We start from the raw sequence: 16,663 nt of genomic DNA, 5'->3' as shown, positions 1-16,663 counted from the left end.
CCATTTCTTTATTATTATTATTAAATTGTATGACAGAAAATATACTGTAAATTTAAAAAAGACTGCCAAAAAAAAAAATTACTGGAGGAAAAAACAGATGAGGAGGTCACTTACTGGCATAGAGGAAATGCGTGGACTGACTTGATTCAAACAGGAATTTATTTGGGCAATGAGCTTGTGGGAATTTGATTTGGGGTAATGTTTCCATTATAAGATATATGTTATGGTATTCTTACATTATTGTATTCTTAGGTGGCACAAAATCTGTGCGTGGAATAAAATACTTTGAGGTTGGTGGAAAAAAGAAGAAACTCCTCTTTCTTTGTGCTTATTAAAGGAACATGCCCCCAAGATGGGGCTGATGCACATGCTTGTCACACTTTCACTGGTGTTTCCTCCAAAGAGGCATGTATACCAGTTTTTACATAGTATGTGCTCACTTACTGCCCCCAGAGTTTTGGGAGGCATTCATCTCTCTTCCTTCTTTGCATAAGTCCCATCTGTAAACATTGGTGTAAACATGACAAAGACATTTCTTACTGTGTGCTGAGCGATGAATGTTCATTGGTTCATCATCTAGATTAAGTGATTTTTCACCATACCACTTATAAAGATAAAAATTTTAGAAAACTTTATTTCTTTCTTTAAAAACATTACAGAGAAAACCATCAAACATAACTCCAACAAATTATAATACAATTACAGTACAAATGTTTCCTCATAACTCAGATCCCACAATAAACCAAATCTGAAGAAGAAAAGGACAGAAAAGAAAATAAAGAAAAGAACAAAAGAAAAGGAAAAACAAAAAAGAATTTTTTGCATCCCCCCCCCTAAAAAAAGAAATGTTTGCTGTGGCATAAGGAAATTCACAGAACCCTCCAAACCAAGTGATACCAGCTTACTATGTGGTTTGTTTTGTTCTTGTTCATGTTTTTATTGTGTATTTTGTATTTTTATCTTTTTTTTAATGCAATGAATTGTTCTGAGATCTATGGATGAAGGGCCGTGTACAAATTTAATAAATAATAAAAGTCGTCATCATCATCATTATTCTTTATTCGACCGTCAGTCAGAAAAGATACAGTGTATATTATTCAACAAATATACAACCTGACTTTCTCTGGATAGAGAGCTGAGCTGAGATAGGCATGGGGCTATGAGATATTGCCTTAAATCTACATAATAATAAAAGTGGGTTCTGCATCTCCTATGGGCCAAGGAGGTCCAGAGGCTGCAGTACAATATGTTATCCTTAAAGAGAGCCCTTGCATGCTAGGCATATATTCCACTGAGGTGAGGGTAGTGGGGAAGGAACATGGGCATAGCCAGGATTTTTGTTGGGGGGGGGGCAGGACCTTGTTAGGGAGGGCAGGGCTTTTGTTGGAGGAGTGTAGAACTGATGTGATCTGTTTCTATTGTTTTACTGGGGGGGGGGCAGCTGCCTCACTTGGCATGGGAAGGAAACAAAACTATTGTAGTGATGGACCACAATAGCCTGACCACCACCATGTGCAGGCTGGATTATTGCAATGCGCTCTACTTAGGACTGCTCTTGAGGTTTGGAAGCTGTAGCTGTTGCAAAATGCTGTGGCTCGACTGCTCACCGAGGCAGAATATCACCAACATGCAACTCCACTGTTGAAAGAATTTCACTGGGTTTTAATCAGCTACCAGACTAAGTTCAAAGTGCTGGTTTTTTAAATGTATAATTCCTCATACAACTTGGGATCACTTACATAGCTAATCACTCGCTGTTCTCTGTAGGTGAGGTCCTCCTGTAGATACCGGTATCATTTTATCGGGAGGTCCATTCCACGCAATGAAGGAATTGGGCCTCTAGTGTTGTGACAGCTACACTTTAGAATTCTCTCCTTAGACCAGCACAGTCTCTTCTTGGAAGCAGGAAGAATAAAATCGCTTCAACTCTTCTGCATTTTTGCACTGATGGCATGTTGACCCACATTGTGTTTATTCAAATGTTAATGCTTTTGTGCTCTCGGAGAGAATCACTCCTAACATTTGAGTACTATAAATGTCACACCCCTAGGAGAAGTCCCAAGAGGCTATGTTTTTCTGTAGCATGAAAAGATGGCTGTAGCATGAAAAGATAAGCACATTTTTATGAACTTGTCTGCGTGTAGGAATAGGAAAACATATGTTCATTCCATAATACAAACTAAGTTCCCACATTTTAGGAACCATCAGACAAGTTTAAATATATTTCTTTTAATACTTACAAGATCATCTGTGTTCACTAATTTAAAAGCATATTCAATATTAGTCATACACAAAGTAGACCCTTTGAAATCCGTGGAATTAAGTGAAGACCATTGATTTCACTTGGTCTACACTGAGTAGATGCTGTGGTGCTGCGGGTTAAACCACAGAACCTAGGGTTTGCCGGTCAGAAGGTTGGCGGTTCGAATCCCTGCGACGGGGTGAGCTCCCGTTGCTCGGTCCGTGCTCCTGCCAATCTAGCAGTTTGAAAGCACATCAAAGTGCAAGTAGATAAATAGGTACCACTACAGCGGGAAGGTAAACAGTGTTTCCATGTGCTGCTCTGGTTCGCCAGAAGCAACTTAGTCATGCTGGCCACATGACCTGGAAGCTGTACGCCGGCTCCCTTGGCCAATAACACGAGATGAGCGCCCCAACCCCAGAGTCGGTCACGACTAGACCTAATGGTCAGGGGTCCCTTTACCTTTACACTGAATATTGCTAATATTGGATATCACCAAAAGAATTTGCACTTGGGATAAAATGCATATTTATAGTGTACACTGCCTATAGAGTGTAAAAATATTAAGTGGTTTAGAAATGCTTTTAAATTATGTAATATATAGACATACCAGGAAAGCTGCTAATATAGTGGCGCACTCCATTGTTTCTTGAGACAGACAGATGCCAACAACCCGGAAAGCACTTTATGTACCGTATTAAAGTAAGAATTTGAGGGCATTTTAAATTTAGCCAATAGAGGGAGCCGTTAAATCTCACACCCAAACTGATTTTTTGGGAAATGAGCAGTTAGGCACTTTGAAGAGATGGCATTAGTTACAAAAAGTATGTTTTGTAATACAGTGCAGTATAATTTAGCTGTGCCATTGTGCATTTAAATCTGATACAATTTGAATAGTGCTACAGTGAGAGACAGGAGCTGCATTATGCCCTTCCCTAAGCAACACACACACACACCACACACACACACCACATTTTCATCTGCAGCTATGAGAGGTAGAAACTTGCTTTAACATTTAGAGTCTGGGCAAGATTATGTATTATTCTGGAAATATGAAATACTAATCTTTCAATGTCCAAAGAGGGTGTATGGCCCGGGGAGAATTCCAAGGGTCAGGTAGAGGGCCAAATTTGGACTCCAGGCCTGAAGTTATCCAGCCACATCATACAAGATTACTTCTTCGTATCATCCAAATACAAATCAAAGTCTGTGGATTAGCAGTTCTCTCCATAGTAACCATTTTGTTGTGGGGCTCCATCTTTGATAGATTCTTTTCTCTTTCTTTTCAGGCCCCAGAGCCAGTAGAAAATTGCACAAGTGAAGGAGAGTTTGAAGAAGACCGGAGTTCTTCGGTCCCAAGTACGTCAGAACTGGAGATTCGTGGATCGGGCCAAGAAACTGATGAAGACTATTTTGAGACCCAGTCACATCAGAGTGAATCACTGTCAGACATCAAGACAGAGCCTTATGAAAGTGCATCAGACTCAGAGTCTTTTGCCAGTGATGTAACAAGAGAAACCAGCCTGAGTTCATTCTGCCTTTCTGCAGAACTAGAGGAACCATGGCAGAAGTATGCTGAAGCAAAAGTAGAAAAAGCTCCTTCCAAGGCTGAGTGTGCAAGACATCTGGGATGTGTGCATAAGGAAGCAGGGGAACTGCCTTCACCTTTGCACATAGCAGCTGGCAAAGGTGAATTGGAAGTACAGGCAACAGACTCAAAATCGGAAGAGATCAAGGGAAATGGGAAAGTGTTACCTTACAGTATTACCCGCACAGGGTTTAACATTAGTAAAGAGGTCCTTGCGTCACAGACAGAGGCCTCATTGGTAGTGGAGGCAAAATCTGTTGACAGAGAGCCACATCTGCATATCTGCTCAAAAAATCTAGCTGAAGGTGCTGTTGGCAAAGGCAATAAAAATACAGAACGATCAGTGTTTGCTTGTCTCAGAGCAAACTCTGAAAACTCATTGACTTCCCTTGAGACTCAACATCCTCCTGCCCACTCAGAAGCTGTTTCAAGATGCAGTCTGCCTAATATTCACTTAGAAACAAACAGAACTTGTAAGAGAAACTGTGAATCATCCAAAGTTAGGTGTAAACAGGAGTATATACTGAACACCAAGTGCAATAGGAAGAATAGTATTGAGAGTCAGAAACCTGTAGATGCACTCTTACGTGACACAAAGCTGAAGGCCACGGGTTTACCATGTATAAAATCTACATTTCTGGTGCCACCCACGAAGCCAGGGATTGTTGAAATGAAATCATGGCACAGTTCACCAGGAAACATAAGTACCCAAGAGGTCAGGGAACATGCCAATGACTGTATTTGCATGGCTGATAAATTAAGTTGGTCATGCTCCAGATTACCCTTAGAAATGTCAGATTATGAAAAGGTAAGGGGCAATTTAGAAAGGTTTGGTGACTGCCCACAGAAGTCCTTCAAGATGGAAAAAGAGACAGGTATTGAAAAATCACTTCTTAATACTCATCTAGTCTCAAATAAGAACCAGTTGGCAACAAGATCCCACTGGGATACCAGTAAGAATTTGCATGATAAATCAAATATCTTTGGCCTTTCAACAAAAAGAGCAGATTCACTAGAGAATGATTCTTTGACCCTATCCCAGCTGCCATATCACTCAGAGGATCCTTCCAGACTGGCAATTCCTTCAACTTTGGAGTCTGTACCAGTAAATAAAAATGCCAAAATAGTACTAAGAAAAGATCAGTCCAAATCTGAGGGTGATATAGAAATTAACACATACCTTCAGAATCCTAGCTCTGAATCTGTCAACCATGATGTTATAGCTCAAGAGAATTATCTGGGTGGCTATAGCATGATAGATAAGTATGGCAATACTTACGACATCCATGCTTCCACTGTTAACACAGAGGTGAACATGGAGAGAAAATGCCTTGAAACGCAAAACACTGAGGCCTTTCTAGGGGCAGCTGAGATAAGGAACGATTCAGAATTTGGATTAGGTTGGGGAATGTTTGATGGGATTCTGACATTAAGTGGAAAAAAGGTCATGGGGGAACATGAGGAAACAGTGCTTCAAAACATGAGCAGGGCGTCTGATGCCTTAAAATGTCCTTCCATTCAGGAGAGAACAAATGTGCACCTCACGAGAATAGAAAAGAAGGATTTTTATTGTGGTGGTGGTTTTGGTGAAGATGTCTCTGCTTTTGAACTAACACCAACACCACATCACATTTGCCAGGAAGAAAAATCTGAGAATCTTTCAGAGTTAAAACCTCTCTTGATTAAATCTCTTGATCAAAAAGAACTACTGTCAAATAAGATGGATGGTGAGACCTATGTGGATGAATTAACCACTGAGACATTGGAACATGAGAACTCAGCCTCTTCTCTCAACACCATGATGGACACCACAAAACCACAGAAGACTCCAAATGCACAACCCAGTTGTGGAAATGAAATTCTGCCTGTACAGGCTATATCAGGCAGTGAAGATGAGTTCCCTGTTAGGATCTCCACCCAAGAAGGTGAGGAGGAAGCAGATGCAACGGGTCTTGATTTATCTTCAGTGCCTGCCCCTGAAATTCATACAGGAGCTAGTCTTGAGAACAATTTTCCTAGGACTAATTTAAATTTGGAAAGTACTGTACAAAGCTGGAAAGAAGAGGGATATGCAAATGGTTTGTTCTTAGAACCACTTGCCACTAATGCTGAGATACTGCTAATCAAGCCCTCCCGAGTGAAAGGTGACTCTGTCTTAGAATCGGTCCAAGTAGTAAACCTACAGTTTGAACCAGGAGGCTATACAGCGGCAGATGAATCTGTGACCAAAAATAGACAGCGAGACACTTGTGTTATCACTGCAGGAACACAGGAAATAAATAGCAATAGTGACCTGTGCCAGAATGTCATTGCTGGTGATAAGACCCTAGGAGATAGTGTCCATAGTAAGCAAATTATTGAAAAGGAAGGCACCAAACATTGTGATACAGCACATGGAAAAACAGGCTTTTGTGAAGGTTCTCCAAGCACAGAACTGAACAGGAGCTTTTCTGCTGAGGAGCCAAAGTGCATTAGCAGAGACAGTCAATGGAATCCAAGCACAGATATCTGTGACACTAATGTGAGAATGGACAGCCAAGATAATACCACCACAGGCCTAGATAATATTAGCATGGAGAGCACAAACAGTGAGGAGTTGAATGAGAACCTATTTAACTTCCTGGGTAGTAACAGCAGTTTCTACAAGGCAGTTCAGAGAAACAATAAGTCTGGGGCCACAGAGAAATCTTCCAAGCAGTATAAATTTTTAGCCTTTTCAAAAATGGCATCCTTCAGGAAATCTAAACTAATGTCTGCTGAAAATCAAGATAGTGTCAAGGCCAAGACAGAAACATTGGATGGAGATAAAGGGGATGAGGTAGAAGATGACTTGAAGTATATTCAAAGCAGTTCAACCAGCTCTGCTTTCCAAAGCAAGGAACGTTGCCTTGCAGAATATTTGGATGATGATGATGATGACTTGTTTTATGAGAAACCTGCTGGACTCTTCAACAGAATGAGCTTAAGAAAGGCTTCTGGCTCTGGCCGGATACTCTTGGAAGGTATGGGCACAGGTTCTTCTCCCATAATGACAAGAAGAAAGCACTCTGAAGGGAAAGTTTTAGGTTCTGTTGAGAATAATGAAAATGAGTCTGCGGAGTATCCTGAACTCAAGAAATCCTCATCTGAGAATGACTTTAAAAGAAACAAAAATATGGAGAGTAAAAGATTCAGGAGTCGGCTGGCCTTGGCCCACAGATCCTTCTCAAGTTTTTTTGAATCTAAATCTCTGGAGAAGGAAAATGCTGAACAGGGTCCAAAGTTTTCAGTGAAAAATGAAAAGGAAAAAGCCAAGTTGCACCAAACATCTTGGAAAGCATTTCTGAAAAGTAAGGAGGCAGATGGCCAAAAGCGGTTTGCCTTAAATAGTCCTCTTCCAACACAGCAGAGTCCTTGTTCCAGCAGGATCCCTGGCAGCTTTCCTAGAAGACCATCCAAGGAAAATCAGGAAGATTGCAATGGACAAGAGTTTATGCAATCAAGTGTGTCTAATGACTCATCTGCAGATGGTGGACATTCTGATTCCTCTGGGACTGGCGATTTTCTATCTATGGATACCAAGAGGAAGAATCAAGAACTGAATATAAGATGTCTGCACAGCCCAGATTGCAATGGGAAAGAGGAAACAATGAGCAGTGATGGAGATACATCTTTTGAAGAATTCTGGTTGAAATCTCCAATTAGTCCGATTGACCTGCAGTCATCATTTTCTCACTTCACTCCCTCTTGCCCCCAGTTGTCAATGTATGAACGTAAAGATATGCCATGTAGACCCATGAGTCCCAAGCCACAGAGTCCTCGAACTGGTTCTCAACGCAAGGGTTTCCATTACCCTGGAAGATTAAGTTCCACTTCAATGATATCTCTTGGAAACATCTCGGTGATTGATGGCAACTTGGAAGCACCTGAGAGGCCAAAGACATTGAAGCCTAGATCTAGTTTCTTGCAATCTATGCATTCATTGGATAATGACTACCTGAGAGAGGACAGTGGGATAAGCAGCCAGTCACAAATCAGCTTGGACACGACTTCTTCAGTGAGTGATATCATCAGAGATGAGGTGAGTTGCTTTGTGGTAGTGATGATGTGGTTTAGTTTTGAGAGTCTGGAGCGTGACATCATTGTTATTTATTTTTATTTATTTCTAAAAATCATTTCCATTCCAAACAAAGCCCATTTCTATATGCTGAGCAGTGAAATGGAATATAGAATGTCACACTCAATGAATCTACGAGTGCATACACAGAGACATATGGCATCAGAACTAATTATCTGTATAACTTTTCCAGAACTACATGCAAGCAGGACCAGGCCATCCTGCATACTAGTCTAAACCAGAGAAGTTAAGTGGCTAACCAATTGAGTCCATGTGTATGTAGTCATCATGAGACTGGTTTTTAAATCAGATTCCCCAAACATTGTGTCAGAAGAGGTGCCCATGTAAACCACAGACAAGGGGACAGACTTCATTTTAAATATATCTTGTTTGATTTGAAATTATGGTGGCTGACATCACCATTGTCTTTCAGTGGGCAGTGAAAGGTTTCCCTGCTGGTAACAAGGGTCCCTGTCTGACCTGGTGGTATAAGGTACATACCTATCTGTCCATCTAGCCCAGAACCCTTTTGATTGACAGCAGCACTCCAATGTCTCAGATGATAACTTTCAAGTTATCAGTCACCTGGTCATTTTTAACTTGAGATACGAAGGATTGAACCTGGGAACTTTTGACATGCAAAGCTTGTCATCTGAGCTATGGTCCTTTCTTCAAGGTTCATTATCTTGCAAATATATATGCATGTGCATCATACATTTAAAGGACCCCTCCCAAAGAATCCTGGGAACTGTCAAAAGTTGCTGGTAATTGTAGCTTTGAGAGGGATGAACTGCACTTCCCAGAATTAAAGTGTATGCTTTAAATATACTTTAAATGTACGGTGTCTACTCGGCTTCAGTCTCATGAGTCTGCCAAGGTCTGTGCCACATTGTTAGTGCAGTAGCAGTTGTATTGTAGTGCGGTCCCGTAGCTTAGCCTTAGGACAAAGAAGCACTAAAAGGAAAGTGATGGGCCAGCCAACTTTACTAAAAGAAAAGAAAACAAATAACCAAACCCACATATTATATTTAAACAACCATAATTTTTTTTGCTTCAAGGAATGATTGCTGCAGAGACTCACTGTGCTGGGATCATGATGGCAATTTTTATATTTCTATTATTATTATTAGTAGTAGTAGTAGTAGTATACCATCCATCATCCGAAGATCACAGGATGGTTCATAACATAAAAATAAAAAATGAGAACACAAAATGTGTAATAAAACAAAAACAAAAATAACCCAGTAATGCCCCCCTCCCACAGACACATTTAAAAGGCCATAGACTGTGAACCAGCCCAAAGCTTGGTTGAAGAGAAACATTTTCATCTGACGCCTAGAGATATGTAATATGACTGTGCCAGTGTTTTTGTGTAGTGCCAACTTAACATAGGTTCATGTGGAAAAATCACAAGGAGTAGAAAAATACATCTGGCTTGCACGTGTGAACACAGTCTTTGTCTCAGAGAATGGTGTGATCAGAGAGAGATGCTTCAGCATTCCTGGAGGAGGCAGGATTCTTTAAAAAAAAAGAGTGGCAGAAATTGAATTGCACCAGTCAAGTGTATGAAAACAAAAATCTGAAAGTTCCTAGAGGAAGGAAGCGTATTCATTTCACTGTGCCCTCTGGGGGCAATTTTTTGTACTGCAAGATATTCATGCTTGGATTTGCAGTGAGAACTGTGCCTGGATGGTCATGTGTCCTCCTGTAAATAGGGCAGTTCTTTATTTGAAGGAACCTTAAGAAGAAAGAGCAGGGGCCTTGAAGCACCCAGACAGCAAACTGAGCAGTTATCTGGTCACATTTTGTCACAGTCTTCCCCATTATGATGAGACGTGGTGTTGTTTTTATTCCTATTTAAATTATAGGAATTATTTCAAGATGTGTTGTACTCTTTTTTGGGTGATGCATTCCCTCTGATTTGCAGATGTGTAACTGGCACTTTCATATGGCACTGACCAACCCCAGCCCTGCACCAGGTGGTGGCTTCATGCACCTTCTCACAATACCCTGGGACTAGCAGTGCTAATGGGACTTGCCAGGGTCTTTGGTCTCTGACAGCTACTTGAGGGTGCTGACAACATGACTGTGATTCTTCCCTCAGTTTGCATGAGAACATGATTACTGACACTACCTGTTTATGCGGACCAGTGGACAATTGAGTTTCATTTAGCTTGAGATGTCCACTCTTAAAACATCTGGGTATCATTAGAAGCTCCAGTAGGTTGTATTTATAAGGCACAGTTGTTATTACTTTGAAGAGGGGCAAATGTAACATGACATTCCAGATTCAACATGGTTGTTTTATAGTCAGCTGCCCAGCATAGTCAAACGACAAAGATACAACATTTTTGTTTTGTTTTCACCTGTTACTTATAAAAACAGGAGAATATCCAACAAAGTCAAATCCTACCAGAAAAGAGACCAGGTGAGAAATGGGGTCTCCATTGCAGAAAGAGGTCTACTCAGATGCCACTATCTCCACCCTCACTCTCAAACATAGAGAGCAAGGCCTGGATACTTCCCTTCCATATTCAGGAGGGGAAAGCCAAAGAACATGCCCAGAGGAAGAGACCCAGACCCCTATACAAGCGTTTCAGCTTTGATGACACATGGATGGAAAGGAATCGGAAGAGGAAGCTTGTTAAAGAGGCACAGTCAGACAGAGAGATTGAATCAAGTAACCTCCCAGAGGATCATTTAAAAGTAAGGAACCAAAAAGAATATTGTTTCGTCTCTCTGGCTGCATCTCTCTACTGTTGTCTTCTCTCTTCAGGCTGTTCCTCTAATCAGTTCTGCTGCTTTCTTTACTTCTAACAGCATGTGGCAGTCACTTGTGCATTGAGACTCCTCAACACAATGGCTTATCTTTCATTTCTTATATCATGATTTGTTCACTAGTGATGGGGAGAGCAGGTTGAAGAGTTTACAGTTCTTTAAAAAAAATCAAAACTTGATGAAAGCTATCAGATACAGCCTTATTCCCCTTGGGTTAATACAAGGTGCCTTTGTTTTCCTTTCAGCTCCATCATACTGAGTCTTAGGGTGCTTCCAGGCAGGAATTTATTATGGAATTTGTGCTACCTGTTCATGCAAAATCTTGGCATTGTTTACATGGCATTGTCATTATCGAGATGCCCTTTTTTCTTTGTTTAATCACAGCATAGATGCATTCGGTCAAGCTCCACCCACTGGAAAGCCCACACCAGTGAACAATCTGTTTATCAGTTAATACCTCACCTTGGAAGCACCCTTATTGTGCAGCTGATACATACAAAGTTCCTTACACTCTTTATAATAACATTTCTTTGCTTTGCTCTTCCTCTCCCTTTTTCTGTCTAACCATACAGGGTCTGAAAACAACATTGACAATACAATATGTATTTTTAAAAAATAGGTAAATGCTTTTTCGGAGTCCCAGCTAAGTGTGTCCTCAATTACCCATTGCTACCTTTCTCTTTAGGTTAAAATGAGACCCTTCATTACTTCACCTGTGGCCTTTGAAGCCCTTCCTCTCAAGTTGCACCTCTATTCTCAGAGCACACCTACAGGATTAGACTGCGTGGGCTTGAGGCGGCGCATCTCATTTCCTGGTATGAGTACTGTTTAAATTGACACCTGATTTCTGACCAGCACATTATATTTACATTATATTGGCTCATTTTGAAATGGTTTGCCTATGCCATCCCCACCCTGTACTATTTTGTTTGTACTAGATATGGGTCTTACACCAGAGGCGGGGAGCCTGTGAACCTCCTGTTGGTGTTGGAGTACAGTTCCCATAATCCCTGGCTATTGGCCATTAGAGAGTCTGGAGGGCCACAGATTCCCCATGTCGTGTCAAGCTTTCATATGTAATCCTCATCTTCTTTGAAGTACTGTATTACTGTTGGCATTTCACTGCTTCATTTGAGGAGAAGTGACTTCCCTTCTATATAAGAGATATGTGATGAAATATTTTAGTGGAGATGGGTTATGTGTTCAACCTACATCTCTTTGACAAGAGTTGTCAGAGAAGCTATAAGCCTAATTTTGAAGCTTTGTTAGAAAATGAATGACAGCCCTAGGTGGCCCTGGATGAGAATTGTGCTAAAGTGATGACTTATACCAAATTCTCTATGTGCATTTTCAAGGTTTCTGGGTTCTGCCCCTTCCAGAGGGCTTCACATTTGAGAGAGGTGACATTACAAAGTGTCTCCTGCTGCTGTGGTGGTTTTTCCTGTGTATGGAAGGAAAGCATTTTGTTACCAACTCTTTATTCTGTAAAGAAAATCCACACATGTATGGCACAACTAGACAGATACCAAGAGTACATCATAAATTAGAGTTGGGGAGAAAGACATGTTATTCCTAGACTTGAGAAGAACACTTAGGGAAGTTTGTCAGAAAATTGGTTTCCCTGGAGATGCCTCACCTGAATATCCCAAACTGTTAGAATTCCTTTGTTAAATCAAAGATACTAAGGTATTGCCTTGATATGCCTTGCCCTGCTAGTCTTTTTCACAGAAGCCTTATGGGGAGACACAGTACATTACTTAGGGCCGCACCAAGTGCTCCTTCTCAAAATTGTTGCACAGTGAAAATGGAGCTTTGAAGGGGCACACACAACCCCTTGAAAACTTCCTAAAAACCAATTTCCATACAATTCACAATACTTCTTCTTTTTAATTAAAATTTATTAACTGCTGTTCATCAAGGTGGTGTTCAAAAAGTGTGACTAGGATTAATTCAGCAAACATTATAAATATATTTTAGAACCAGCAAATAACCATAACAAAGCACAACAAGACAAAGTGAAAAATGAAGAACAGCATAGAGTACAATCCCAATATTCTCTAAGGACGGCATTCCAAAGTCTGGGTACCACCAGATAGAAGGCCCTTTCCTTTGTGTCAACATAATGTATCTCTCTACTAAAGAGGGCATTTTGAGCAGGCTAGTATGGGGAAATGATTCCTTTGGGTAGCTGTGTCCTAAGCTGTTTAGGTCATTAAAGGTAAACACCAGCATTGTAAATTGATTTCAAAAGTGGATAGGCAGCCAATGTTGATCTTCCAAAATAAGGTGCCCATCAGAATTCTAGCAGCTGAGTTCTGCTCTAACTGAACCTCCAGTTTCTCTTTTAAGGGAAAACTCCATGTACCCATGTGTAACACATTACAGTACTCTAGGCAGGATATTACCAGAATAGGTATCATCATGAGTAGATTGTTCTGACTGCACAGTATAGCACAGTGACTCAAAACTCTTGTTTCTCCTCTGCTCTGCTGTGCTAGTGCTGGGGTTGTGGTACTAACAGCAGAGGGAATAGGATTTCGCCTTCTCTGTGTGATCTCAGACAATAAGGATTGGGTAAGGAATACAATGATATTACAGAGCCACCAAGCCAATCTAATTTGGATAGGTGGCCATCTTATTGCGGGTAAATAAAGTGAAGTTTTTCTTTAGGTTTAAATTGGTGTGGGAAGTTAATGTTCTCATTGCTGAGGCAACCAAGTTGCACATGAACTTGGTTGCCTTGGCAATGGGAGAATATTCACTCTCCCTAGCAAACATCTTTATGCCATTTGGACCCTTCCAAATACACCAACATTTTTTAAAAAAATGGAAGACAGTGTCCTGCTTTCAGCTCTGTTCTCATTATGCATTTACTGTTATCCTTGGACATGCACTTCCATTGTCAAAATACCTCAAATGCTATGCAGCCTAAATGATAACATGTAAAATAACAGAATGTGTGTTTTAATGAACCTCATTGGAAACTAGAATGCAGGGAAATGTATTAACTGCATCTTTTCCAACAGACAAAAATATGATGAACTATAATGAATGAAAGCAAGTGTGGTGTAGTGGCTAGAGCATCAGACTAGGACCTGGAAGACCAGTGTTCAAATCTCCACTAATACATGAAGCTCACCTTGGGCCGGTCATGGCTGTTCAGCCAAATCTACTTCGCAGGGTTGTTGTGGGGATTAAGTGAGGAAGAACCATGTGCACCACCTTGAGCACCTTAGAGAAAAGGCAGGGTATAAATGCAATCAATCAATACTGGAAGAACAAGAGATCAGAAATCCACTTCTTAATTCCTCCAGCTCAAGGGTGTGTTCTCTCAGTGACCTACAGTGATACTGTATTTGGACTTTACTATACAAAATGACTTAAGTTAGTAGTGAAATTTCCCAGTCTTTCATTATCTGTGATGCTGTTGATCAGGGGTAGGCAACCTAAGATGCGGCCCAATCGCCTTCTCAATCTGGCCCATGGACGGTCCGGGAATCAGTGTGTTTTTACATGAGTAGAATGTGTCCTTTTATTGAAAATGCATCTCTGGGTTATTTGTGGGGCCTGCCTGGTGTTTTTACATGAGTAGAATGCATAGCTGCCAAGTTTCCCGCTGAAAAATGCGGGATCAGCAGCGGTGTGGCACTGGAAGTTGCTTCTACGCATGTCCAGACATGCGTAGAAGCAACTTCTGGTGCCGGCGCTGCCCAATTTCCGGTGCCCAGACATGGCCAAAGCGGCACCGGAAGTCGCTTCTATGCGTAGAAGTGACTTCCGGTGCCGCTCTGCCCAATTTCCGGTGCCCAGACCTGGGCAGAGCGGCACCCAAAATGGAGCCTCCCTGGCAGGTAGGAAATCCGGGAGATTTCTAGGATTTTTTTCTATTCGGGATAACAGCGGGAAACGGATTAAAATCCGGGGGTTTCCCACGAAAAACGGGAGACTTGGCAGCTATGGTAGAATGTGTGCTTTTATTTAAAATGCATCTCTGGGATATTTGTGGGGCATAGGAATTCGTTCATTTCCCCCCCCCAAAAAAAAGTCCGTCCCACCACACGGTCTGAGGGACAGTGGACTGGCCCACGGCTGAAAAAGGTTGCTGACCCCTGCTGTTGATGATCTACCCTTTGCCTACTTATTCCTCAAAAACCCAGGAGGCTTTCTAAGCTTCTTAAAAGCTTCTTAGGGTTGCTGAGTTAGCTGTACTATTTCTGCCTTCTCTCCAGCTCTACTACAGAACTGATTGCAGTTGTTTCAGCTCTATGTTACCTTTTCATCTGAAGTTGTTTAGAAGAGAAAGAATTAGACTATTTTAACAGAATTGAAATATATATGGAGATTGGCCAATAGGTGGTGCCCCAGGTTTTAGAACGCTGATGTTATCCTGGAAAGGGATGCTATTAAAAGAAGTGATAACTTTTGGAATACACATAATATTTTGCAACTGAATATTGTGACCTTAGCTAGAACCTTTGGAATTATTCACAAGCTTCAGGACACTGGAACAAAAGACAGCAACTTAGCCCAAAAATGGCACATAATGGAAACTGAACAGCATAAAATGACAGGCATTATGAACTAACTAACTAAATAAATCTTTGGAAGTTAAGCGTTCTCTCACTGTACTACTCAAGCAGAAGTGCTCGTGTTGCCCTTAAAAAGGAGAAGTAGAAAACACAAGAGATGCTGTTTTCTCACCTCACAACAACGCCCTGCAGTTTGGGGTGGCCTTCCACTTTTTAAAATAAAGTTATTGTACTTTGAGGAGCTGTTTCTCTCTCCTCACTCTCTCCAGTGCTCAGTTATAGGCATATCGGACTAGAGGAAGGCTGAACATTTAGCTGAGAGGCAGAGGGCCTGGTGGATGAAGTCTTTGAGGACATTATAGTTGTGTCCCACTCCCACGACAATAGCTCCCCTACATTGCTCTGAGAAATAGGAAAACAATCCCTTAGAAGGAAACCATTTTTGGAGGATGAGCAGCTGTCCTCTACATCTTTGTAGGGTGGAGGGATCCTGTAGTGTATGATTTGATCATTAGGATAGTTGGGTGTGTCATAAGCGTACTGATCACAGGGAGAATTGCCTGCCTGTTGCAAAGGTTGTAGATGTTGCCTGCTGTCTAGGTAGCCTGGGAGATAGGAAAATGTCAGTTGTCATTTGTGGTGCATGCTGGCACCAATAACATGGGGAAAAGTAGTCATGAGGTCCTAGAAGCAAAATTTAGGTGGCTATGAAGGATGCTGAAAGCCAGGACCTGCAAGGTAGCTTTCTTTGAAATGCTACTGGTCCACACGCAGGGGCAGCTAGATGGGGCAGCTTTGTGCATGGATGAAATGATGATGTAGGGAGGAGGGGTTTAGATTTCACTGTGGAACATTCAGGGACAAGCTAGGCCTGCACAAAAGGGCCAGGCTCCCAGGGTGGATTTGATTTAAATCAATCTGATTTAAATCACGATTTAAATCACGATTTAAATCACTAGTCAGTAAGGCTTGATTTAAATCATAGTTTTCTACATAAAGACTAATTATTCCTGGTATAACTTTAATATGCAAGTAGATGAAGATTTTTAGAATAACAACTTTTCATATTAGTTTTTTATCCCCAGTTTAATGGGTTATTCATATTTGGACAACTTAAAAATAATCATTACCTTAATAATAACAATTTAAATAGATTTATTAAACTGAAACAATAACATTACAGCATATGTTATTTGCTTAAACAAACATCCATGTTTGTTAACTAATTTGGCTAAACAAAATAATATATTTTAAGAAACTTAGACTGTCAGCCCAGCCTACACATGAAAAACTTAAATACTGTCCACTCCAAACAATCAGAAAAATATTGTTTCTATTCTATTCACTGAACTTCTTGAAACTTAGCACTGAAGGGGTTGTTTCTGTATTCATAGGTTTGTAGAACAATAGGATTAAGGTCTTTTTCTCAA

At 40.9% G+C, this 16,663-nt stretch overlaps 1 protein-coding gene across 1 annotated transcript in view; it reads left to right on the top strand.

Moving 5' to 3' along the window:
- The window catches only part of ARHGEF4 (Rho guanine nucleotide exchange factor 4), a 160,619-nt gene that overhangs the window by 51,475 nt on the left and 92,481 nt on the right, over positions 1-16,663 (top strand). The window contains 3 exon segments of the mRNA XM_035133510.2: positions 3,532-7,890; positions 10,312-10,632; positions 11,390-11,519. Coding sequence (XP_034989401.2) covers positions 3,532-7,890; positions 10,312-10,632; positions 11,390-11,519 — 4,810 coding nt within the window.

The sequence above is a fragment of the Zootoca vivipara genome, chromosome 5, assembly GCF_963506605.1.
Source record: "Zootoca vivipara chromosome 5, rZooViv1.1, whole genome shotgun sequence".
Lineage (NCBI taxonomy): Eukaryota > Metazoa > Chordata > Lepidosauria > Squamata > Lacertidae > Zootoca > Zootoca vivipara.
Note: the sequence above shows the minus strand (reverse complement) of the source record. Positions and strands in the feature narration are given on the sequence as shown.